Raw genomic sequence first — 27545 nt, 5'->3', positions numbered from 1 at the left:
CTATATTTATACTTCGGTAGTTCTGATGAGTTTCTTGCCCTTTCTTGTTGCGACTGTTCACTTGGTCTGCATGATTGGCTCATGATGCAGTATCAGAGCTGAAGGCCTCAACCAAATACAGTAAACAAAACATCCATTGGGTCAAGTATCATCTGTGGAGAAAGCCGCAGAGTGAACATTTTGGGTTGAAGTCTCTTCACTTCCTCTTCCACCTGAAATGTTAATTGTGTTCCTCTCTCTAGAGATGCCGAGTGTTTCTAGAATTTCCTGTTTTTAGTTCAGATTTCCAGCATTCACAGTTCTTGTTTTGATTTTCAACAATGGCAGCTGACAATAGATACTTGCTGCCAGACAAGATACTCCTTAATTCAGGAACACAACAGGGCACAAGAGCCTCAGGACTCGCACCACCAGGTTCAAGAACAATTGCTACCCTACAAACATCAGGTTCTTGAACAAAAGGGGATAACTACACTCATTTACTCATCCATTCAGATGTTTCCACAACCAATAATCTCACTTTAAGGACTCTTTATCTTGTTATCTCATGTTCTATTATTTATTGCGATTGATTTATATTTGTATTTACACAATTTGTTGTCTTCTGCCCCCTGGTTGATCTTTCGTTGATCCTGTAACAGCAATATTCTATAGATTTGCTGAGAATGCCACTGGAAAATGGATCTCTGAGTTGAATATGGTGACACATATGTATTTTGATAATAATATATGAACAGCAGGAGACAATCCTACCTTTCACTTAGTCAAGTCAATCCTACCTTTCACTTAGATCCTGGATGATATGTACGTTAAATCCAATCAACCTCCTGAGCTTCAACATCCCTGCCTTATCAAATCTGATTGGTATCTCAGTTCTGAAATTTTGAATCTACCAATCTTTATGTGTGACAGAGTTCCAGATTTCCAGAATCAGTCTACTAATTTTTTCCTTCCAGAGTTAACTAATTACATGTCATTTTATTCAGACGGAAATGAAGCAAGTATGCCAATGGTTATGTCCTTTCCTCATCCCCTTCAGAAACAGTATGGGCATCCCTCAATTGTTCTTTCCCCATCAGCATGCGCAGGGGAAGCAAATAGTTACTTTTCATAAATTTGGGAAGTAAATCTGTGACAGGAGATAATAATTGAAAGATATAAAGTGCACATTATTTGGAACTTTTGGTTTGGTAGTTTTGAATTATTTACACATTTATAGATTTACATATATTCAGTGTGCCCCCTTCCCAACAGCTAAAGGCAGGCACTTGCAATGGGAATGTTCATAGAGTGCACATCACACTGGCATCTTCCCTGTGGTCGCAGTTGTGGACATCCCAGCCGATGTGTGAGCACTGGACAAGCAAACTCTCATGCCCACTGCACTTTAAGTTGTCAAGGTGAATGATGCCGGTGCCCTGCCCAAAATAGGCTTCCACTTTAGCAGCCAGAGCATTGCCACAGCCAAGCTGTCTACAGACCACTTTAGCAGCCCTTAAGTCCCAGGCATCATCGCAAACCGTCCCCCACTGTGACCTCAGGAAGATTTCCACCCGTCCCTCGCATCGGTGACGTCCGTTCACAAGTCGGATCTGCGACTCTATAGGACAACAGAAAGAAAGGTCAGATCAGATGACACCGAGAGGTGACTCTGTACCCGTACAGGAGACAGGGCTCACACCGCACCATGAAATTAATATCTAGTTAAATCTGCACACCATTTGTGGAAAGGAAAATGTACATAATTAATTGTAATTCCCACAAAATGCAATCAATTTGCACCAGCTTTGCAGAGCCCAGCTTTTGCATCAATAATTTCCATAAATTCTATGAAAATGCTGCATTTGTAAAATAAATATGAAATTAAATTTGCGATGAAAGGTTGGGGAAAAATGCCACTGCAGCAAAGCCACAGCCTTCACATGAATCCTCCTCATGAATATATGCATATTTTGCTACATCTGGGGAAAAAAAATAAATTCAATAAAGCGCTCATTGTCCTCGTTTGACATTGAGATTCACCTGGGAGCATGCTGACCTTCTCTGAGAACAAGGAGGTGCTACACATCGACACTTAGCTGTTTCCTGGAAAGGACTGATGATGATGTCAGCAAAATACTCTCCTTCAGGACATGGTCTCCTAGAGTAGATTGCTCTCCTATGGAAGCAGAGATGCCACTCAAATATCTCATCCTTCTTCCTCAGAAGCTCCCCAGATATGCCCTGGGGGTGGACACTTCACGCTGCTCAGACTGAGCTGACCGATGGAAGATTGGGGGGAGTGGGAGCTGGTTATCCCCCCCCCGGCCACTGCGCTGGAGATTGATACAGTTGCACCGTGGTCTGGATTATAGAAGACAGGGCACTTGTAGAGGCATGGAGGGAAATGATGTCATTGTGTCAGGCCATTGAAGCCCACCTCCAAGGTGGTCACAAGGCAATTAAGGAAACAGATTTGTTGTTACACTTCCATTAACCCGTTGTGTTCTTTTTTTTTTACTTACATATTGCTTTTCAACATGGAGACAATGAAATGCCCTGATGGATTTGCATTGAATCACAGCTTTCTTGGAGCTTTTGCTACATAATGAAAGGTTGGGATCCAGACAAGAACATACTTATAACACACAGAGATAAGTACTTTATAAGTACTGACTTTGAATGTATTCATCCCACTCCTATGAACTGACATAAATCATTTAGCAGCAGAATTTCATTGCAAAGTGATCCTTTGCAACAAACTTGGGTTTGAGAGTTAGTAATGATCAATGCCTGCTGAGTCTATGCTGAAGCAGATATCATCATCATTATGTGATTTGATGACTATGATTCACATAAATAGAAGTGGCTTTACTTTCAGATGACATTGAACCCACTGATTTTTAAGACCAGTTGTATCATCTAAAGGGTGCTGGGGTGGAGATACATCCCTACCAAAGGATGTGTAAGGCACTCCTTCCCTCTGCTTGCCTGCAAGTCACCCTTGGGCAAGATGTAGCACCTGCTTAGCCTCCCCGATCAGGGTCACGTGAAGCCATGAATGTGGGTGATGGATGGCCGGATGAGCAGCTGGTGCATATCACAAATCCTGGTCATGTGACCAGTAATGCCAGACGGACAATCTCGGAAGAGTATTGATAATGGCTGGGGTCATCTGTCTTGTGGAAACACTGCCCAGAAGAAGGCAATGGCGATCCACTTCTGTAGAAGTATTTGCCAAGAACAATCACGGTTATGGAAAAGCCTTGATCACCTATGTCACACGACATAGCACATAACAAACAAATAATATCATCTAAAAAAGGTAGCCTTGTTTAATGCATCTTCATCTCAACAGGAGGCAATCGGAATGCATTTAACCCTTATGCACGTAAGCAAAAAAAGTTTATGCTGTCCTTTTGGAGAAGTTTTGAAAGACAGAGAAGTCAGAATCAGAATTAGGTTTATTATCACTGGCATGTGTTGTGAAATTTGTTAACTTAGCAACAGCAGTACAATGCAATACATAATATAGAAGAATAAAAACACAAATAAAATAATAATAATAAATAATTAAACCAATTGCAGTATACATATATTGAATAGATTAAAAATTGTGCAAAAAATCAGAAATACTATATATTAAAAAAGTGAGGTAGTGTCCAAGGGTTCAATGTCCCTTTAGGAAATGGAGGGCAGAGGGGAAGAAGCTGTTCCTGAATCACTGAGTGCGTGTCTTCAGGCTTCTGTACCTCCTACCTGATGGTAACAGTGAGAAAAGGGCATGCTGTGGGTGCTGGAGGTTTTTAATAATGGACGCTGCCTTTCTGAGAATCCGCTCCCTGAAGATGTCCTGGGTACTTTGTAGGCTAGTACCCAAGATGGAGCTGACTAGATTTACAACCTTCTGCAGCTTCTTTCGGTCCTGTGCAGTAGCCACTCCATACCAGACAGTGATGCAGCCTGTCAGAATGCTCTCCGCAGTACAACTATAGAAGTTTTTGAGTGTATTGTTGACATACCATATCTCTTCAAGCTCCTAATGAAGTAGAGCTGCTGTCTTGCCTTCTTTATAACTGCATCGACCTGTTGGGACCAGGTTAGATCCTCAGAGATCTTGACATCCAGGAACTTGAAGCTGCTCATTCTCTCCATTTCTGATCCCTCTATGAGGATTGGTATGTATTCCTTCATCTTACCCTTCCAGAAGACCACAATCAGCTCTTTTGTCTTACTGACATTGAGTGCCAGGTTGTTGCTGTGACACCATTCCACTAGTTGGCATATCTCACTCCTGTACGCCCTCTCGTCACCACCTTAGATTCTACCATGAATGGTTGTATCATCAGCGAATTCATATATGGTATTTGAGCTATGCCTAGCCACACAATCATGGGTATATAGAGAGTAGAGCAGTGGGCTAAGCACACACCCCTATGGTGCACCAGTGCTGATTGTCAGCGAAGAGGAGATGTTATCACCAATCCACACAGATTGTGGTCTTCTGGTTAGGAAGTCGAGGATCCAACTGCAGAGGGAGGCATAGAGGCCCAGGCTGTGCAACTTCTCAATCAGGATTGTGGGAATAACAGTATTAAACAGCATCCTGACATAGGTGTTTGTGTTATCCAGGTGGTCTAAAGCCACATGTGTGTTTCACTGTTCTACTGCGCACCCACATGCCCCACTATTTCCATATCCTATGAATAATTGTGTTCAATGCATGAGTGGAACTTCTGGTACCAAACTGATTTCCTCAAAAATATTCACCCCTGAAAATTGTACCCCTCATGAATTCAGCACTGCGATGAGGACTCCAGTGGGAAACTGGAGCCTTTAAACAAGTTGCTGCATTACTTTATTGACATGTGACTGTGCGGCCTCCAGAAGTTCATGTGCAGATCAGCTTCTGTAAGTTAACTGTGAATCAGTGAGTCCTTCCCCATGGGCTTAGATTTTTATGGAGAGAGGGAAAACTGACTACATTGGCCTGGAGACAGGATCGCTAGTTGACCACTGGGCTTTGTGGAGTGTTCATTTTGATCAGAGATCTCAGCTTAATGCTGTGATACAAGGATCTCAACAAGGCTTCTCTCAATGCTAAGAGAGCAGGGACTGTATTGTTTGAGAATGTTAACCCCTCATTCCAGAGCCTCATTCACCATTTCACATTCAGCTAAATGATCTGAAATATTCAACTGCTATGGCCTGCTTCTACTTCGTTATGCAAAACATTGCAAATTGATAAGTTTTGGGCAAATGCATTTTTGGTATTTTGGGTACAGTGTGTGCTAATGGCACACTTTGTTGTAGCAAAAATTTGTAAATCAAAGATATTGTCCAAACTATCTATGAGATTATAGAGTCAATTTGCAAATCTAATGTTTGTAAATCGGGAGGTACTGGTGCTAATGGACCAGGATGAATTCCATGAAGAATACAGCAGCAGTTTCACAACTGACTTAGCGATGCCCATGCACCCAACACCAGTCAGATAACCCGCTATGTGCACGTGGAGTGTAGAGACAGGTGAAAGAACAAAATACCATGAAGGGCAATCAGTGACTATAATGGGGCTTTCTGACTATCTTTTGGCTTTTAAAAACTCCTTGCTCCTCTCTTGTAATGAATTACCTGGCCCTGCTGAGATACACCATCACATCTGAATCAGAAACAGGTTTATTATCACCAGCACATGTCGTGAAATTTATTACCCTAGTGGCTGCAGTACAATGCAATGTATGATTAATATAGAAAAAGTAAATAAATCAGTTACAGTAAATAGATATATAATAGTTAAGTTAAAAATTGTGCAAATACAGAATTAATTTTTAAAAAGTGAGGTAGTATTCATGGATTTAATGTCCATTTAGAAATTGGATGACAGAAGGACAAAAACTGTTCCTGAATGGTTGAGTGGATCCTTTCAGAATTCTGTACCTCCTTCCGTACGGTAGCAATAAGAGGGTATGCCCTGGGTGATGGAGGTCTTTAATAATGGATACTGCCTTTCTGACGCACCATTCCTTGAAGATACCAAGAATACTACAGAGGCTAGTACCCATGATGGAGCTGACTGATTTTTCAACTTTTTTCTAGCTTCTTTCTATCATATGCAGTAGCACCCCCCATCCGCCCCCCCATACAAGACAGTGATACATCCTGTTGAAATGCTCTCCACGGTACATCTGTAGAAGTTTTTGACAGTTTTAGGTGACAAACCAAATTTCCTCAAACTCCTAATGAAATGTAGCCACCATCTTGCCTTCTTTACAGCTGCATTGATATGTCGGGACCAGGTTAGATCCTCAGAGATATTGACACCTAGGAACTTGAAATTGCTCACTCCCTCAACTGATCCCTCTATAAGGACGATTTGTATTCCCTCATCTTACCTGAAGTCCACGGTCAGACCCTTGGTCTTACTGATGTCGAGTGCAAGGTCGTTGCTGACACCACTCAACTAGCTGGTATATCTCACTCCTGAATGCCCTCGTCTCCATCTGAGATTCTGCCAACAGTGGTTGTATCATCAACAAATTTATAGATGGAACTTGAGCTATTAGGCACACAGTTATGGGTGTAGAGAGAGTAGAGCAGTGGGCTAAGCACTCATCCCTGGGGTGCGCTGGTGCTGATCGTCAGTGAGGAGGAGATGTTATTACCAATCTGCATAGATTATGGTCTTCTGGTTAGGAAATCGAGGATCCAGTTGCAGAGGGAGATACAGCGACCGAGGACTGTAGGATTAACGGTGTTAAACACTGAGCTATAGTCAATGAACAGCATCCTGACATATTTGTATGTATTGTCCAGGAGATCTAAGGCCACGTGAAGAGCCATTGAGATTGCAGCTGCTGTAGACCTATTGTGGTGTCAGACAAATTGCAGTGGGTCCAGGTCCTTGTGGAGGCAGGAGTTGATTCTAGCCTTAACCAACCTCTCAAAGCAGTTCATTATCGTAGATGTGAGGGCTACTAGATGATAGTCATACCAGCCAATGCTGCATGATAGCACTGCTGATGACCCCTTCCATTATTTTGCTGATGATTGAGAGTAGGCTAATAGGGCGGTAATTGACTGGGTTGGATTTGACCTGTTTCTTGTGTACAGGACATACCTGGGTAATTTTCCACATTTCCAGGTAGACACTGGTGTTGTAGCTGTACTGGAACAGCTTGGCTAGTGGTGCAGCAAGTTCTGGAGTACAAGCCTTCAGGACCATTGCCAGGATTTTGTCTGGGCGCTCATAGCTTTCACAGTGCTTTCAACTGTTTCTTGATATTGCGTGGAGTAAATATTGGCTTCAAGTGCCACTACTTACTTCCTAATATTTCAAACAATGGGCTAAAATGGACAAAGATTATAAAGCTTTACTTTTGTAATTGGTTTAATGGTAAGCGAATGAAGGACAGCAGCCTGAATCCCTAAGATACGTGCAGTGTGCAAATATGTAAAGTATGCAGGAAGAGATACAGATGGGCTTCCAGTTATGATATTGATTTTCAGTAGCTCTGCAACACACACTGGTGGCAGGCAGAGTAAAAGCATAATCCATAGAGACACCCAGCCAAGGAATAATGGTGAAATATGATATCAATAATGCGGTGAAAAACAGCAGAAGTTCAGTCAATGCTGATACTGTATGTTCAACACTATTGAAATCAAGGCTGAACGGTGACAACATCCCCGTGATTTCAAAAGCTGATTTTACACAGCATACACTTCCGAATATTTGTTAACGTCAGTAATAGGGCACCCACCTTCTGCAACCTTTAACACTTCCGTTGTTCTTGTAGTGGTAATTACTGGTGCTTGTTTACCAGAACCACTTGCTTCAGAAGCTTTATATTCTAAAATGCAAGAAAAGGCAACTCATAATTTTAGCTTTAAGTGCTGTTAAGTTATGTTTATTCATCAGGAATATTAAAAGGGAATTCTATCTTTGGTCATTCATGTGCTTCTTTAAAGGAAACCCTAAGACAACAGAAAAATAGAGCACATGCTGAGCATGGAAACCTTGTCTTAATTGTAAACGGATTCACAGTAGTAATGCTATAATTTGTTAAACTGATAAGAGCAAATACATTTGTTGGGGTGGTGTGAAGCTTAGAAGGAAATTGCAAGTGATTGCATTCCTATGTACCTGCTACCTGTTACCGCACAGGTAGACCTCACAAGGTGCAGTTGAAGAACTGCAGGTGATTTGCTTCAGTGTCTTATGCAGACAGTCCACGCCGTAGCTATGTAAGGTGCAGTAAGGATCAAGAGAATAATTATTTAGAGCGGTGGATGGGTTACCAATCAAGTGGATTTTATTTTTTACAGATAGTGTTATGAAGCATCTTGCTTTCTGTTGAAGCTGAATTCATCTAAAAAAAGTGAAGGGTATTCGTGGGTTGCTCTCTGTGTATGGTGGAAGAGCTTAGTGGAATCAGGAAGTGAGTGATTTCCATTCTCCAACTTGCTCTTCCAATCTGGCTGTGCCCAATGAGACTCTGATTAGCAGCAATTGTTCAGATATTGACAACAGGGTTCTCGTTAACTCCAAAGTAGCACTGGATTTTTAAAGCAATTATCTGCCGTACGTTATAGAATATTTAATCTCCCTGTCCTTCTATAGGGCTGCATCTCAGTCTTGCTCACTTCCCCTCTTCTTTCTTAGTTATATCTCCCTCTCTTCATTGATGCTGCTCTGGTATCAATGTGGCCGTGGAACATATTGGTACCAATGGCAAACTGTAGGTAGGAAAAATGAGGTTCCACCGAAGAGCGTGTATAGGGAGCTAGGTAGAAAGCTTTAAAACAGGACCTCTAGGGTAGTAATTTCAGGATTGCTGTCTGTGCCACGTGCCAGTGAGCGTAAGTATAGAATGATTTGGCAGATGAATGCATGGCTGAGGAATTCATGTAGGGGGCAGGGTTTCAGATTTCTGGATCACTGGGATCTCTTCCCCGTGGGCAGGTTTACTACAGCTGTTTGGGAGGGTTTAAACTAATTTGGCAGCAGGGTGGGAACTGGATGATTGTGCTGAGGATGGGGCAGTGGGTAGACAGGTAGATGCAGTGAGACTTTGAAGAAGGACAGGAAAATGATAGAGAAAAATTGCATCTAGTAGGATGACATGGGAGCAAAATCGAAAAGAGTGATGAATACAGAACTGAAGATGTAATATTTGAATGTACGCAGTATACGGTAGATGATCTTGTAGCACAGTTAGAGATTGGCAGGTATGACTTTGTGGGCATCACTTGAGATCATAGTTGGGAGTTTAACATCCAAGAGTACATATTGTTTTGTAAGGATAGACGGGTAGGCAGAGAGGGTAGGTGGCTCAATTGATAAAAAATGAAAATCAAATCCTTAGAAAGAGATGACATAGGATCAGAAGATGAAGAATCTTTCTGGGTAGAGTAGGGAACAGCAAGGGCAAAAAGACCCTGATGGGAGTTATATACAGGCCTCTGAACAGTGGCCAGGATGTGAGATACAAATTGCAATGGAAGATAGAAAAGTCATGCAAAAAGGGAAATGTTATGATAGTCTTTGGAGATTTCAATATGCAGTTAGATTGGGAAAATCAGGTTGGTCCTGGATCCCAAGAGAGGGAATTGTAGAATTCCTATAAATTGGCTTTTTAGAGCAGCTTGTGGTTGTGCCCACTAGGAGAGAGGCAATTCTGGATTAGGAGCTGTGTAATGAACCAGATTTGATTAGGGAGCTTAAGGGAAAGGAAACCTAAGGAGATAGTGATCATGATGATAGAATTCAAGCTGCAGTTTGAGAGGGAGAGGCTAAAGTCATATGTATTAGTATTACAATGGAGTAAATGGAATTACAGAGGCATGAGAGAGGAGCTGGCCAAAGTTGATTGGAAGGGGACACTGGCAGGGATGACAGCAGAAGAACAGTGACTGAATTTCTGGGAGCAATTTGGAAGGTGCAGAATAGATACATCCCAAAGATAAAGAAGTATTCTAAAGAGAGGGTGACATAACTGTGGCTGATGAGGGAAATCAAAGACAGCATAAAAGCAAAAGAGAGGGTATATAATAGAGCAAAAACTAGTAGGAACTTCGAGGATTGGGAGATTTTTAAAAACCAACAGAAGGCAACTAAAAATCAGTAAGAAGAGAAAAGATGAATAATAAAGGAAAGCTAACCAACAATATAAAAGAGGATATCAAAAGTTTTTTTAGATATATAAAAAGAGAAGAGAGAGTGGATATCATTCCATTGGAAAATGATGCTTGAGAGGTAGTAGTAATGTGAACAAAGAAATGGTAAATGAACTTAATAAGTATTTTGCATCAGTCTTTACTCAAGAAGACACTAACAGTATGCCAGAAATAAGAGAGTGTCAGTGGCAGATGTGAGAATGGTTGCTATTACTAAGGGAAAGATACTTGGGAAGCTGGAAGGTCTGAAGGTAAATAGGTCACCCAGACCAGATGGATTACACCCCAGGGTTCTGAAAGGGATAGCTGAAGAGACAGTGGAAGCATTAATAACGATTTCTGAAAAATCACCAGATTCTGGAATGGTTCCCAAGGAATGGAAAATTGCAAATATCATTCCACTCTTTAAGTAGGGAGCGAGGCAGAAGAAAGGAAATTATAGGCCAGTTAGCGGATGGGAAAATGTTGGAGTCCATTATTAATGATGAGATTTTGGGGTACTTTGAAACAGATGATAAAGTAAGCCATATTCAGCATGGTTTCCTTAAGAGGAAATCTCACTTCCAAAATCTGTTGGAATTCTTTGAGGAAATAACAGGCAGGGTAGACAAAGGAGAGTCAGTGGATGCTGTTTAATTGGATTTTCAGAAGGCCTTTGTCAAGGTGGCATATATGAGGTGACTTAACAAGATAAGAGCCCATGGTATTACAGGAAAGATGTATATAGTTAGAAGATTGGCTAACTGGCAGAAGGCAAAGAGTGGAAATAAAGGGGACCTTTTCTAGTTGATTGCGAGTACTAGTGGTGTTCCGCAGGATTTGGTCTTGAGACTGCTTCTTTTCATGATATTTGTCAATTACCTGGATGATAGAATTGATGGCTTTGTGGCTAAGTTTGTGAATGAAATGAAGAAAGGTGGAGGGGCAGGTAGTGTTGAGGAAGCAGGTAGTCTGTAGAGGGTCAGATTGTGAGAATGAGAAAGATATGGGAGATGGAAGATAGCGTAGGTAAGTGTATGGGCATGCACTTTGGTAGAACGCATTGAAAACTTCTAAGTGGGGAGAGAATTCAAATATCAGAGCTGCAAAGGGACTTGGGAGTTCTCAGCCAGGATTCCCTAAAGTTTAACTTTCAGGCTGAGTCAGTGCTAAGGAAGGCAAATTCAATGTTTGCATTCATTTTGAGAGGTCCAGAATATAAGAGCAAAGATCTGATACTGAGGTTTTATAAGGCATTGTTCAGAGGAGGTTCACGAGAATGATTCCACGAATGAAACGGGTAACATAGGAGGAGCACTTGATGGCTTTGGACCTGTACTCACTGGAATTTAGAAGTATAATGGGGTATCTTATTGAAACCTATTGAATATTGGAAGGTCTAAATAGAGTGAATGAGGAGAGGATGTGGTGAATTCTAGGACCAGAGGGCACAGCTCTGAATAAAGGGATGTCCATTTAGAACAGAGTTGAGGAAGGTTTTCTTTAGCCAGAGGGTAGTTTACTTGTGGAATTCACTGCTTCATATGGCCGTGGAGGCCAAGTCATTGAGTATATTTAAAGCGGAGGATGACATGCTCTTGATTAGTCAGGACATCAAAGATTATGGGGAGAAGGCATGAGAATATATTTGGCAGGGCTAATAAATTAGCTGTAATAGAATGGCAGAGCAGACTCAATGGGATGAATGGTCTAATTCTGCTCCAATGACTGATGGTAACTCACTCACTTCCCAGCTTTAAGAATTTTCACAACCAAGTTGTTGATTCTATTTCCCATTCAGTCTGTGAGGTTCAGCTTTAACTTTCAAACACTGTCTATGAAAAATTTGGTATGTTTTCCACTGGCAAGGTAGCGTTATCTTGGTTCTCTACTATCAATCTCTTTCCCAAGCTGGAAAATATAAGCCCAACCTTGTGCACTTGACCACATCATCTTAGTAGCAGCATTGATGAAATGAAACACTGTGGGGAAAAGCGATCATTAAAGGTGAGGCTCTTCCACTCAGATGTATAAAAACATTCTCGTGGCATGTTTTCCCATGGCCACAGTCTTTCATTCTCATGGTGTGTCCTGGTCAAGCACATTCTTCTAGCACTGCCATAGCCGATTATCTGTCAATTCATTGTGCTGCCATGTATACTAATAATACTTCTCTCTCTTTCTCTTTTGCCCATTATTTAGGCAGCAGTGAAGGTCCTTTAGGATTCTTCATTGCTGATTTCAGAACAATTGTGTGTTACCAGTCAGGGTCGTTAGCCCTGAGCTGAACCCTTGAACCTTTGATCTGTTTAGCATGGGTGACCTTACCAAGAGCCAAAGCATAGAACCCTGAATTCAGCCAACGTAGCTCTCCGGGTCATTGAGGCATGCAAGCCTCCAAAGAACCACAAAGTTGTGGACTTCTTGAAGGTGATATAACATAGCAACTGGTGAAATTCATGGGTTGTAAAACACGTTGATGTGGGGCAGTGGAAAGCACTATATTACACACGAGTATCTCCTTCTGCATAAAGCTAGTCACTGTTGACATTAACCTTACCTACACAAATAGCACCTGCATCCTCGTGGTGCCTGCAGTTGTGTTTTCCCCATCCAAGGTTAAAGCATTCAGCCAGGGAGGACTCGGTGCCTTTGCAGTTCACGTTGTCCAGCAGTATTGGCCCACTCCCATATCCAAAGTAGCCAAGCTCCTTAGCCGTGATGGCACTACCACATCCCAGCTGCCTGCAAACGACCGCCACGTTCTTTATATTCCAGTCGTCATCGCACACAGTTCCCCAGTTATTGCCGTAAAATATTTCCACTCTGCCTTGACAGCTGTTGTTCCCATTCACCAAACGAATGGATCTGGCTGGAAAAATATTCACACAGTTATCACGCTTTCAGGCTTAACTTCTGTGGCACTCGTTATTTTTAAATCGTTCAGCAAGGAATCTGAATAGGGCAAGGTGAGACATTGAAACCATTGGCATACAGTCATTAATCAGGGTTGAAACTCATTCAATATTGGTACAAGACAATGAAATAAAGGACCTAATTGTACAGTGTCTATAAAAAGTATTCACTACCCCCAACCCCTGGAAGTTTTCATGTTTTATTTTTTTACGTATTGAATCACAGTGGATTTAATTTGGCTTATTTGACACTGATCAACAGAAAAAGACTCTTTCATATCAAAGTGAAAACAGATCTCTACAAAGTGATCTAAATTCACCTCCATCAAGTTAGTTTTTAGTAGATGCACCTTTGACAACCTTGAGTCTGTGAGGATAGGCCTTCATCAGCTTTGCACACCTGGACACTGCAATTTTTCCCCATTCTTCTTTACAAAACTGCTCAAACTCTGTCAGATTGCATGGGGATTGTGAGTGAACAGCCCTTTTCAAGTCCAGCCACAAATTCTCAGTTGGATTGAGGTCTGGACTCTGACTTGACACTTTAGAACATTAACTTTGTTGTTTTTAAACCATTTCTGTGTAGCTTTGGCTTTATGCTTGGGGTAATTTTCTTGCTGGAAAACAAATCTTCTCCCTAGTTGCAGATCTCTTGCAGACTGCATCAGGTTTTCCTCCAGGATTTCCCTGTATTTTGCTGCCTTCATTTTACTCTCTACCCTCACAAGCCTTCCTGGGCCTGCTGCAGTGAAGAATCCCCACAGCATGATGCAACAAAGCTTCACGGTAGGGATTGTGCATTTTTGATGATGTGCAGTGTTTGGATTACACCAAACATAGCCAAAAAGCTGAATTTTGGTTTCATCAGACATAGATCCTTCTTCCAACTGACTTCAGAACCTTCCATATGCCTTCTGGCAAACTCTAGCTGAGATTTCATGTGAGTATTTTTCAACAGTGGCTTTCTCTTTGCCACTCTCCCATAAAGGTGCAACTGGTGAAGCGCCCGGGCAATAGTTGTATGTGCAGCCTCTCCCATCTTAGCCACTAAAGCTCGTAGCTCCTCCAGAGTCCTTGGTGGCCTTCCTCACTAGTCCACTTCTTGCATGGCCACTCAGTTTTTGAGGACAGCCTGCTCTAGGCAGACTTACAGCTGTGCCATATTCTTTCCATTTCTTGGTGATTGACTTAACTGTACTCCAAGGGATATTCAGTGACTTGGAAATTTTCTTGTTTCCATCTCCTAACTTGTGCTTTTCAATAACCTTTTTGCAGAGTTGCTTGGAGTGTTTCTTTGTCTTCATGATGTGGTTTTTGCCAGGATACTCACTCACCAGCAGTTGGACCTTCCAGATACAGGTGCAGTTTTACTATGATCACTCGAAACACCTTGACTGCACACGTCTCCAAAAACAGATCTCCACTTTAATTATGAGACTTCTAAAACCAATTGGCTGCACCAGTGATAATTTGGTGTCACATTAAAGGGTGTGAATATTTATGCAGGGGCCAACCCCCCAACCTAACATGGATACCAGCACGCCACCACATGTCTGTTCTCACTCACCCCACCTCAGGTGTCTCCTCCCCTGGGTGGTCACAACAGGCGATGCCACAACATGAAGACCTGATACAAGCAAAAGCTGAGGCCACGCAACTCCCGTACCACCGGTCTCACCAGTGAACCAGACCTGCATTATTTTGTGTTAGCAATGTCCAATGGGGTCTTGTGAGCACAAGAAGAACATGTAAGACAAACATTTGCACCATTTGTTAGACCCGGAGAGGCCGCTACAACCAACTGTACCATCATCTCACCAGATATTTGGTGAGTGTTTCAGTGGATCATGGATATTCCCAAGCATTGCACAATTTCCTTCTGGAATTAGGGAAAAATAATGTTCTCCTTTCCACAGAAAGTGAAATAAGTGGATCAGACATGACATTTTGAAACAGCAGGTTGTTTTCTTATGTCCTTGTGTATCATCTTGCTTCCAGTAAGATGGCACTGATAAGTGGCAGCACTTTGAATGCAGCTCTGATGGGAATCATCAAACATTCCCATTCAGGACCACTGCAGCTGAAATCCACAGTCACTGCCTTGGCTACTTCATTAAGCAGCATCACGTTAAGATGTTTAAAAAATCCATCAATACTCAAAGTCGATGAACCTCGGACACCAGACGCTGGTCTTTGAGAAAACTGAAGTGGGGACGGCATGCTGGTCTGCAAGTACCAATGACTTACCGACCCCTTCCCCACCCCTATTCCCAACTATCTTTCTGGTAAATCTACCATCTTTGAAAAACTGAAGACCTCAGAGGAAGATTGCTGTACCAGAGGGACATCAGGGACTGCTGTGTACTTTGCTTCACAGAATCATGGCTATCCTCCATCATTTCGGATGCAGCACTGCAGCCTGATGGCTTCACCGTTCTCTGCGAAGACAGGACAGCTCAGACTATTAAAGTCAGAGGCAATGGAGTGTACTTTATGATTAACTCATTGTGTGCACAGACATGGCAGTTCCATCTCAATCCTGCTACTCAGCCTGGAGCATCTAGTGGTTAAATGTCATCCATTTTATCTGCCAATGGAGTTTTCTGCCATCATCCTGGTAGTGATGTGCATTCCACCTCAGGCTATCGTCAGGAGCTGAGCATCATAACCAGCAATCATACAACAGCACACCCTAATGCCTTGCCTGTTACTGGGGGGGATTTCAACCTGACCAGCTTGAAGAAGTCTCTGATCAACTACCAGCAACATATGATCTGTAGAACCCAAGGAGCCAACACACTTGACCACTATTGTACAACCATCAAGAACAGTCACTGTGTCATCCCATGCACATACTTTGGAAAATCCGATCACCTGACTGCTCTTCTACTCTCAGTGTGCAGGCAGAGACTAAAGACTGCAGCACTAGTGGCAAGGATCAAGGTAAAGTGTTCAAGGGCGGCAGAGGAACACCTACAGGACTGCTTTGAGTTGGTTGGCTGGACAATATTTTGGAATTCATCTTCGCATCTGAATGAGTACATCACAGTCGTCATCAGCTTCATCAAGGCTTATGTGGATGAGTGTGTGCCTTTGAGAACATACTGAGCATACCCAAACCAAAAGCCATGGATGAACCAGGAGATTCATAGTCCGCTGAGGGCTAGATCTGTGGCTTTCAAGACCAGTAATCCAGAACTATAAGCCAAGTCCAGGTATGACCTATGGAAGGCTATTTTAAAATAACAATATAATGCCAATTGAAGTTAGGGATGGAATCAGATACATGTCAGCTCTGGCAGGATTTGCAGGCCTTTACTTCCTTCAAAGTGAAATTGAAGATTGTGAATAGCTGTGATGCTTCATTCCCAGATGAGTTCTACACCTTTCATGCATGCTTTAAAAGGGAAAATAAGACTACATCTGTGCAAATCCCTGCAGCATCTGGTGATCCTGTGATCCCTGTCTCAAAGGCCAACATCAGAACATCTTTTAAGAGGGTGAACCCTTGCAAGGCATCAAGCCCTGATGGTAGAGCTCTGAAAACCTGTGCTAACCTCCTGGCGGGAGTGTTCAAGGGCATCTTCAATCTCTCACTGCTGCAGTCAGATGTTCCCACCTGCTTCAAAAGGGCGACAGTCCAGGAAGAGTAGAGTGTTCTTCCTCAATGAATATCGCCCAGTGGCACTCATATCTACTGTGATGAAGTGCTTCAAGAGGTTGGTCATAGCCAGAATCTACTCCTGCATAAGCAAGGACCTGGACCTGCTGAAATTTCCCTACCACCACAAGGTCTACAACAGAAGCATTCTCTCTGTCTCTCTACTCAACTTTGGATCACCTGGACAATAGTAATACCTAATTCAGGCAAGTGTTCATTGATTACAGCTCTCTGTATCTCCTTCTGCAACTGGATCCTTGCCTTCCTCAGCGTGAGACCACAGTGTTTGTGGATCAGAAATAACCATTTTCTCCAATCAGACAATCGACACTGGACACCTCAGAATGTGTACTTAGCCCACTTCTCTTCTCACTCTACACCCATGACTATGTGGCTAAGCACAGCTCAGACACAATCCATACATTTGCTGACAACACAATTGTTGTTAACAGAATTTAAGATGGTAATAAGGAGGTGTGCGGGTGGGAGATAGATCACCTGGTTGAGTGGCATTGGAGCAACAACCTTACACTTAAGATCTGTAAAAGTATTGATTGTGGACTTCAGGAAGAGTAAGACGAGGGAACATGCACCAGACCTCATCGAGGGATGAGCAGTGTAAAGGCTGAGCAGTTTCATATTCATGAGCATCAACATTTCTGAAGATTTACACTGGGCCTTAACATATTAATGCAATTTCAAGGAGACAGATGTCGGCTATATTTCATTAGGAGCTTGAGGAGGCTGAGTATGACACCAAAGACACTCGCAAATTTCTACAGATGTGCCATGGACAGCCTTATAACTGGTTGCATCACCGTCTGCTTTGGAGGAGCCACTGCACAGGATCAAACAAAGCTGCACAATGTTATAAATGCAGCCAGCCAGCAGCCAGCATGGGTTTTAGCCTCCCCAGCATCGAAGACACCTTCAATGAGCGAGGCATCATCCATCATTAAAGACTCTCATCACCCAGGACCTGCCCTGTTCTCGTTGCTACCATCAAAAACGAGGTCCAGGAGCCTGAGGACACTCACTCAATGTTTCAGGAACAGCTTCTTCCTCGCCACCATCAGATTTGAGAATGGGCAATGAATCCATGAACACCACATCAGTATTTTTTTCTGTCTTTTTGCACAACTTATTTAATTTATTTTCTACTTCTTATTGTAATGTACAGCTTTTATTATTGTGTATTGCAATGTACTGCTGCCCCAAAACAACAAATTTCATGTAATTCATAATATGTTGGATTAAACAGCACAGAAACTTCTTTGAATGAAAAATGATTGATCTTACCCCTTTGAGGTGTTGTCAGCTTTGTGGTTGTAATCAGTTCAAAAGTTTGATCTGTAACATCTGTAACCAAATACAAGGAGTGATTGTCAGTTGTGAATCTTGAAGTGATCTCTGGGGTATTATTGTGTCCATTTCAAATAAGCTTCCAGACTTCCTCTCTGACACTTGGTATGAACGGATTGACCATGTAGTTTGCACTTTTGAGCTGGGTGGCAAGTTAAATTGATGGAAACAATCAAATCCAAACCCAAGCCAATACACATCTTGTCTGGAGAAATGATTGGATTCTGATCTTCAGAAAACCTTTGATAAGTTTCGCTGTAATACACGGACAGGGATTGAGGACAACAGCAATTGTTTGCTGGCTTCAGGGAGGGAGGAAAGCTTGGCCATTAGCAATGGAATCGCTAGGTGTTTGCAAGTGGAAGAGTCACAAACAAGGAGACATAGCTGCAAACTGTCCAGCACCTCTGACGTCCACCATCACAAAGTGTTTCAGAGGCTGGCCATGGCATACATCAATGGCAGCCTCCCATGCAACCTCAACTCACTGCAATTCTAAAGACCTCAAGAAACTGCAGAGTGTTGTGGACACATCTCAGCACATTATGGAAGCCAGCCTCCCCTCCCTAGACTCTATCTACACTTCTCACTGCCTCAATAAAAGAGCCAGCACAATCAAAGATGACTCCCACCCTGGACATAGTCATCCCTCATATTAAGCAGAAAATACAAAAGATTGAAAACAGGTACCAGCAGGCTGGAGGACAAGGACAGCTTCTACCCCACTGCTATAATTCAATTCAAGTTTAATTGTCCTTCAACCATCCATGAATACAGCCAAATGAGACAGCATTACTCTGGGAACAAGGTGCAAAACAGAGCACCAACAGTCAAAGCACACATAACATGTATAAAACAGCAAGATACAGCCACCCAGCGAAAGAGTCCAAACTCAAGCCATTCAATGTCACAGAAACCTTCAGTTGACCACAACAGCTGCTGCCTTCTGAAGTGTGAACAGTGGGTGGGAGGCAGCACCCCAGCCCCGCTGGAGTGCACCATCTCGGACAGCTCTCTCCTGGTCGCTGTGACCGAGGCCACACAGCCACCCCTGCTCTCCACCAATAACTCAGTAGATCTGATATCACATTAACAACGTCCAAAAGGGTCTTGCGATCACAATAAAAGCGACCAAGGTGATCACTCGCTATTAGACTGTAAGCCTCCTCCAACTCAGGCAGCAGCACGACACACAGCTCCTTCATTTCCTCCTCCAACAAGCAACTCACTGATGGCGTAGACTTGTAGCACTTTAAGTTCTTAACCTATAGCAGGACCTTACAATCATTAAAAATACTTTTAAATAGGACAGTAGCACCTTTAGTTGACCCTGTGAAAGCTGAAGCAACTGAATGTGCCACTATCTTACTGGTTTAAGACTACTGAGCTGTCCTCTACTACAATAAGATGGACCCTTGACTTCATAGTCTACCTCATCGTGGCTCTGCACTAATTGTCTGCCTGCAGGGCCGATTGTTGGTACGGGTCGACCATGGAAGCTGTATCCTAGCTGTGTAGAATTGCAGAGCCAGGGCAGTACAATATGGAGAGCAAGCGTTACCCATGTGTAGCAAGGTCCACCCCCCCCCCCCACACACATCTGATGAACCCAAAGGAATGGTAGAGATTGATACAGTGTGGCACCAACAGTGTCACAGGAGTTGTCTATCAGTGATAAACTCAATGTAGGACTGCCTTAGGGACTACAGCTCTGGATTTTCCCCTCAGGGTGTACTCCCAAACCCTTCCCCATGAGTGGGTACAGCCGCAAGGCAGCAGAGGTTTGGGATCAGAGTTTTCCTTCTCCTAGATGAGCTGCCAACCACAGCTGACGAGCCCCATTTGCCCGAAGCAACTGACTTTAGGCCTCCGGTAGCCTGCCTTTGCTACTGATTGACCAAGCTGGCTTCAGACAACATCACAACACCAGAGGAGAAGTTCTCGCACTCACATCATACATTGTATCAGGCTTTGATCTCAAAAAGAAAATCGGAGCAATTTTTTTAAAAATCGATTTATCCGCTGCATACAACACCATTTGGAACCAAGGCTTAATGTTAAAACCCAGGGCTGAAATGGTTGCCACAAGAGGACACAGGCTTAAGGTGCTGGAGAGTAGGTACAGAGGAGATGTCAGGGGTAAGTTTTTTACTCAGAGTGGTGGGTGTGTAGAATGGGCTTCCGGCAACGGTGGTGGAGGCAGATATGATAGGGTCTTTTAAGAGGCTTTTAGATAGGTACATGGAGCTTAGTAAAATAGAGGGCTATAGGTAAGCCTAGTAATTTCTAAGTTAGGGACACGTTCGGCACAACTTTGTGAGCCAAAAGGCCTGTATTGTGTTGTAGGTTTTCTATGTAGCCCGAAGCATCCCATGTAAAAAGATCGTAGATCTCCTCTACAGAATGACAGGCACCCCTCCTTTCTTCTCCTTCCTAGGAAGTGACACCAGTCACATTATGAAATTCTGTAATGGCGTCCTCCCATAAGGTCAGTTCTGGCTCTAACTTTGATCAATCTATACCTCAGTGACGTCCCTGAAACCAAATCTGCTATATTTAGATACACCGATGACCGGGCCATAGCCTTCTAATTGAACAAAGTCAAAACCATTGAAAAAACCTTACCCGAGGTATCAACTCCCTATCCAACTACTTCTCAAAGTGGTCCCTAAATACGAATGTCATCAAACCAGTAACTTCCATATTTCATCTGGACAACCGACTAACCAAACTTAAACTTAATATCAAACTAAATGACAAACAGCTACCCAACGATCCACACCTAAAAGTACTTAGGAGTCACACTAGATCAAACTCTCTCAAACATGATCCACCTTCAAAATGTGGCAAAGAAACTAAAATCTAAAATGGCCATGATCAGGAAGATAGCAGGAACAAACTGGTTGCTAACCAGCCAGTCCTACGAACATCTAGCCTGGCACTATGTTTCTCAGTCACCAAATATTACGCACTCACCTGGGAGAGAAGCGTTTACATGAACATCATCGATACTTGTATGAGATTAATCTCAGGCACCGTAAAATCCACACCTGGCCAATGGCTCCCAACAATAAGCCCCAAGAGATCTGTAGAAGAGCAGCTTCAGCAAAATTGCACAGGCATATCCAAAATATGCCCAACAACATTCCAATTCGTAAACTCCTCTAACCCCCTGACTCAAATCCCGAAAACCTTTCTGCAACTTGAAAAACCTTGACTCCTATAGCAAACGCACCGAATGGCCCCAATACTGGCACAGCAACACACAGCCCCCATACCCGGCGGAGAATTGATGACCTCACCTCGCTCCTCCCAGGCCTTACTACAGCTACCAGGGAAACTGGACAGCCACAAATAGATACAGGCCAAAACAGCGCAAACATTACACCAATGGGGCACCTGACAAACCCCATCTTGCCCCTGTAGTGCTCCAACCCAGGACATCCTTCACCTAGCCCAAACATGCCCTCCCACCCAGATCCGAGATGGCTTTGCTGCAGTCCATCAATGCAGCCGCGAGCTGAAGGAGTAGGTTGATGAAAACCAGTCAGAAGAGTGAAGAGAAACACCTGCTACACATGAAGGCCAGGAGCTGGACTTGTCAGAGGCTATTGGAGATGCATGCCATTGGGAGCATGCAATAGTTAGCGGGAGCTTATCTTCATTACCAATCTTGGCTATAATATCCTCAAGAAAACTTAAGGTTGAGGAGAAAGCCAGCAAACTATAGGAGGACATTAACGAACATGCAGAATGGGCATGTCAATGGCAAATGAAGTTCTGAGGTAGTACAGTTTGGTAAAAAGAATAGAGATATGATTTAGTGGAAGATGATGATTTAAACTGGTTTGAGGAAAAAAAGGGGTCCTGTAGCACAAACATACTACGTTGTTAAAAGTTAAGGCACAAGTTAGAAAGATCATATAAAATCCAAACCATATAATAAATGTTAATATTAGAGGAATAGATTTGAAAAGTAGGGAAGTTATGCTAAACTTGTATCTAATGTTAAAATGAACAGTTCTGGTCACCGTAATGTAAAAGGGATATAGAGAGTTTGAAAGGATGCTGTAAAGAATCACAAGGATAACAACAGAAATGTCAGAGGAAAGGATGAATAAACTGATCCCTTTGGTCAAGACTGATAGATGGTCTACAAGAGGTCTTTAAAATTATGAGAAGTTTTGATCCAGAAATAATACTTCTATTAATAAGAAATTGCATAAACATCAATATAAAGCCTATTTCTGTTTTGAATATGTTTTGTAGTTCTATGACTGCGAGGGACACAATGGTTGGTGGGAAGGGGGAGGGGTGGAGGGTATATGGTGGGAGGGTGGTGTTGGAGTTCATCAGGCAGATTACATTGAAATGTATTTTTGAGGATGGTTGCTTTTACCTGTAACATTTGCTGTAAAGACAAAGGAAGGGTTAGATCTGTAGGAACTGTTTCTAGATCAATGGCTGAAGAGTTTCTACTAGACTGAAGCATTATGTCTGCAGTGTACTGCTTTCATAAACCACCCTACTTCTACAATCTCCCCATTGTAACCACTGAAAGCCCAGACTCCCGAATCCAGCTGCAAACCCCTCTTAACCATCTCATCACACGTGACTGATCTTACCCCTGTGGCCTGCCCACTCCTGACAGATGCAGTTTCCCTCAGCCCAGCAATGTCACTTTTCTTTTTACTCTATCCTTCCCTCCTCCATTGTTAAATGTACTGTTACTTTATTTGTCTCTTTGGCAAGAGATCTACCGGGCAGGAGGCTGGCCATATAAAATACTCAATAATGCCTTCAGGTTAAAACCAGAACATCATTTCAGTTGACACCTCAGCAGAAACTACAAGAACACAACCCTATAGATATCAACTAGAAGTTCAATCACAATTACTTCATTTCTTCTGAAAATTCCTCCATTATCTTTTAGGGAAAGCATTTGAAAATGGTCTGGAATACAGACCTTCTAGCATGTTCAGGCAGTGGGAATGATTACCCAGGTGCCGGAATGTTACAGACTAATCGATTTTTTTTTTTTAATTCAGTATCTGCTTTGGGTAAGTTTATATCAACTGTCCTTACTGTGATTGGTAGATGGAGTAGAATCTGTGCCTGTGTATGGTGTAGAAAATCCAGTGGATGAAGCAACTTGAACTGCCGCGGGAGTCCAAGAATCTTGAAGAAAATCAAAAAAGATCACTTAGTTAAAATGCTGAGCAACAGAGAGCTTAGTTACATCATCTTATGTTTGACACTGGACAGTGTCTAACTTGTATTGAAAGGTGATTTTTAATATGCTAAGTGCCAGATACGTGGGTTATGATCAAAGATAAATATGGCTGGAGTCGCTTAGCACTTTAGTGCAAGGATGTTTATCTGGTGCGTCAAAAATCAAACTTACAAAAATTAGAGAAAATAGTGAAAAGGAAACTGCCAATATTTACAAAAGATTATCTAGCAAAAAACATAATAATGGCTCTGTATTTATTCTTATGCAGTGTGAGCTCCCAGCAGCCCCCATCTCTCATCCCTTCCGAGGGTGAAGAGCTCCTTTTATTAGGCACTAAGACATGCCACCTTTAATTACCAACGAAGTTAACTTAAAACTACATATGAATTAGAATATGATGTACCCCGCAATGTAATTACAATCATATTACAAAGTAAACAGAAGTATCTACCTTAAATACAGTATAAAAACAACATAGACACATTTGCACATCCTCATTACTAAAGAAATATTCTGCCAGGCACGACAGGAAAGGCAACATAAAGCCAACCGAGCTCATTGGCTCAGTTTAGGACCCATTATGAGAATATACTGGGGAAGACACTGAAATGGGCATGCTCAGTGCAATGACAGGTAGGTGTGTGTGTGTGTGTGTGTGTGTGTGTGTGTGTGTGTGTGTGTGTGTGTGTGTGTGTGTGTGTGTGTGTGTGTGTGTGTGTGTGTGTGTGTGTGTGTGTGTGTGTGTGTGTGTGTGTGTGTGTGTGTAAGCAGTGCATTTACTGAGTGCTTCTCTATCACAATAAGATGAGCTGAAACACTTTACAAGTGGAAAAGATTAAGCAGGTTTAGAATTCTGGAATAAGGTAGAGGAATTAACAGCCTGGTTAAGAAGAAGGTTTGAGTAGATAATGATTTTGTCACAAGAGCAATGAAATCAAATTTCTAGGCTCGGGAACCTGGTGATAAATAATTAATAAATAGGGTTATAGTCTGCAAGGTTTTGTAATGAGTAGTGTTCAGTGTGAGTGGGCCAGTATGTGGAGATTAGAATAACATTGGGATTTAAAAAAATACTTCTTGCAGATCAAAACATGAGGAGATTTGTACAGGGTTAGGAAGAGGTGAAACACTAGGCATGTTTGTACAGGATAACATATCTACTATAAACAAGACTGAATGGGAAGGATTTGAGTCAAGATGAGCTGGGAGTAATCAAATCCTATCGTACGATATTCTTAGAGCCTGACTCTGATCTTAGCCCATTAGCTCTGATGAGCAGACACCCATTATAGTGTCAGAGAGACTGCACTGAGTTGGGAAGAGAAGAAACGAGTGAGGAAGGTGGATTATTTTGGTGAAAACCATACCTGCACAGATGACCCCTGCGTCTTCATGATGGCCGCAGTTGTGCACGCCCCATCCCAGACTGTGGCAGCTCAACAATGATGACTCGCCCCCGTCACAGTTGACATTGTCCATTAGAATCAGCCCCTTTCCGTATCCAAAGTAGGAATTGGTGGTGGAGGATATGGCTGTACCACAGCCGATCTGCCGGCACACCACTTTGGCATCATTCATGTCCCAGTCGTCATCACAGACCGTTCCCCAATGTCCTCTGTACTTAATCTCTACTCTACCCTGACATGAGTTGTAGCCGTTGATTAATCGAACGTTGCCCTCTCCTGGAAGAAGAAAAGAGAGCTTTTTATTACTAGAGGCTTTCTCATGAACCTGGGTTTAATTAATTCATGAGGTACATTTTAAAAGATAATAAGAGTACTTAATCAGGTTATACTCAGGAATGAACAGTTCCCTGATGCTACAGCATATTCTCTACCCTATCTTTTCCCATCCATTCTCTAGCTGTTAACTTTTGATGAGGATTATTGACTCTCAATGACAGCAATGGGGAGAACTCTTTACCAGCGACGATCAATTTCCCACTGGCCAGTGAGTGACTGGGCACCTTACTTCTTCTCATCTCTTTTTCCAGTCCTGATGAAGGGTCTTGGCCCAAAGCGTCGGCTGTTTAATCTTTTCCATAGATGCTGCCTGACCTGCTAAGTTCCTCCAGCATTTTGTGTGTGTCACTTGGATTCTTTTCTTGTGTTTGAGCACCTTGCTCTGTCACCTTCTAAAATTTCTAACTCAGGGAATTCTATGGGGATAATTTCTTAAAGTGATGCCGTATAGTGTTTGGCTTATGCCAAACGTAGCATTTAGTCTGATGGCCAAAAAGCTCAATTTTGGTTTCATCAGACCATAGAACCTTCTTCCAGCTGACTTCAGAGTCTCCCACGTGCCCTCTGGCAAACTCTAGTCGAGATCTCATGCGTGTTTTTCTCAGCAGTGGCTTTCTCTTTGCCACTCTCCTGTAAAGCTGTGACTGGCGAAGCACCCGGGCAACAGCTGTTGTATATGCAGTCTCTCCCATCTCAGCCACTCCTCCAGAGTTGTCATAGGTCTCTAGGTGGCCTCCCTCGCTAGACCCCTTCTTCCACGGTCACTCAGTTTTTGAGGACAGGCTGCTCTAGGCAGATTTACAGCTGTGCCATATTCTTTCTGTTTCTTGATGATTGACTTCACTGAACTCCAAGGGATATTCAGTGACTTGGAAATTTTCTTTTATTTAACTCCTGACTTGTGCTTTTCAATAACCTTTTTTCAGAGTTGCTTGGAGTGTTCTTTTATTTTCACGGTGTAGTTTTTGCAAGGATACTGACCCGCCAGCCGTTCCAGATACAGGAGTATTTTTCCTACAATCAGTTGAAACACCTTGACTGCACATAGGTCTCCATAAACAGATCTCTATTTAATTATGTGACTTCTAAAACTAATTGGCTGCACCACTGATGATTTGGTGTGTCATATTAAAGGGCGTGAGTACTTATGCAATCAATTATTTTGTGTTTTAATTTTGTAATTAATTTAGATCACTTTGTAGAGATCTGTTTTCACTTTGACATGAAAAAATCTTTCTCTGTTGATCAGAGTAAAAAAAAAGCTAAATTAAATCCACTGTGATTCAATGTTGTAAAACAATAAAACATGAAATCTTCCGAAGGAGGTGAATACTTTCTATAGGCGCTGTAATTTTTTCAATGCAGTTGGATTTTATTGCTGTGTGTATTTTTGCTTGCTGATGTCTGTTCTGACCCTTTGTGGCTGATTTATTCTCTTATCTACTCTACGCACACACACAAAGTCCTGATGAGGGGTCTCAGCCCGAAATGTCGACTGTTTATTCCTCTCCATAGGTGTCACCTGACTTGCTGAATTCCTCCAGCATATAGATGTTCGGAGCACTTTCACTTCTTTCCCACATGGCTAAGGACTTCTGTCCACCTTTACACGATAGAATCTACTTTGCAGCAGGACAATTACACACAATATGAAACATAGTGTTAACGTTGGAATTGTTGTATTTTTGTAATAATTACCTTGAATGTGTTCCCACATTGATAGTTTGCTTTCATTTATCTTGCTTACAGGTTTAGAAGTGAAATCTAAAAAGGGAAAAAGATAACATTGCATAAATGATTACCCATTTGAAAAGATGACTTGACCCAGAGGTTTGTATCTCTGTACATTTATCATGACGATCCCTGCTTACATCATGGAGATCCGAAAATCTGTTACCTGATCTTCTGGCAGTAATTGTGACAAAGTAGGAATCACAACCTTCCCATGATTTTGTTCCTAACTGCTGGAAATAGAACGTTACTTAAATAGTTCTGGTGGGTCCCGAACTATCTAAGATGCTTGCTGGGTAGCTGGAATATGGGGTAGGGAGAAAGGAGGGACGGAAGCATTTTAAGGTAGTTGGAAGTGCATTGGGGAGTAATTCTGCCTTCAATGAGGGGCTCTAACGACCAGCTGAAAAGACGGCATTTTAACCTATATGACAAATATCTGGATAGAGTCAGGACTAGAAACTGTCCTTCCCTCTACTTACACTCTTTCCAATACTACTGATACTGAATTTGCCTGTGCCCAGGGAGATGAAAGGTGAACCAGGCAGTGAAAATGCTGATGGGTGAAGTTCCCTAGCCGGGCACGCCTTCTGACAGCAGAAAGCAGCTGTGGGAGAGGGGTGAAAACACAATTCAAGCACCCTCCCATTCTACGCTTGCAAGAATGCTTTGATCCAGACTGGCAACCGAAACCATCTCTAGATCCTGCGGTCAACTTATTCCAAATCCCATTTGTGATCTTTAAGGAAATTTGTTGAAACTTC

At 42.5% G+C, this 27545-nt stretch overlaps 1 protein-coding gene across 1 annotated transcript in view; it reads right to left on the bottom strand.

Annotated features, from left to right (window-relative positions):
* Positions 1-1283: 1283 nt before the first annotated feature.
* The window catches only part of LOC140731414 (scavenger receptor cysteine-rich domain-containing group B protein), a 39314-nt gene continuing 13052 nt past the window's right edge, over positions 1284-27545 (bottom strand). The window contains exons 5-11 of the mRNA XM_073052912.1: positions 26749-26814; positions 24676-24990; positions 23161-23253; positions 18013-18072; positions 12698-13009; positions 7743-7832; positions 1284-1600 (exon numbers count right to left, since the gene is read on the bottom strand). Of these exons, the coding sequence (XP_072909013.1) occupies positions 1284-1600; positions 7743-7832; positions 12698-13009; positions 18013-18072; positions 23161-23253; positions 24676-24990; positions 26749-26814 (1253 nt within the window). The remainder of the gene's footprint in view (positions 1601-7742; positions 7833-12697; positions 13010-18012; positions 18073-23160; positions 23254-24675; positions 24991-26748; positions 26815-27545) is intronic.

Source organism: Hemitrygon akajei, chromosome 8 (genome assembly GCF_048418815.1).
Source record: "Hemitrygon akajei chromosome 8, sHemAka1.3, whole genome shotgun sequence".
In the NCBI taxonomy this organism is placed as follows: domain Eukaryota; kingdom Metazoa; phylum Chordata; class Chondrichthyes; order Myliobatiformes; family Dasyatidae; genus Hemitrygon; species Hemitrygon akajei.
This window is presented reverse-complemented; position numbering and strand designations above follow the sequence as displayed.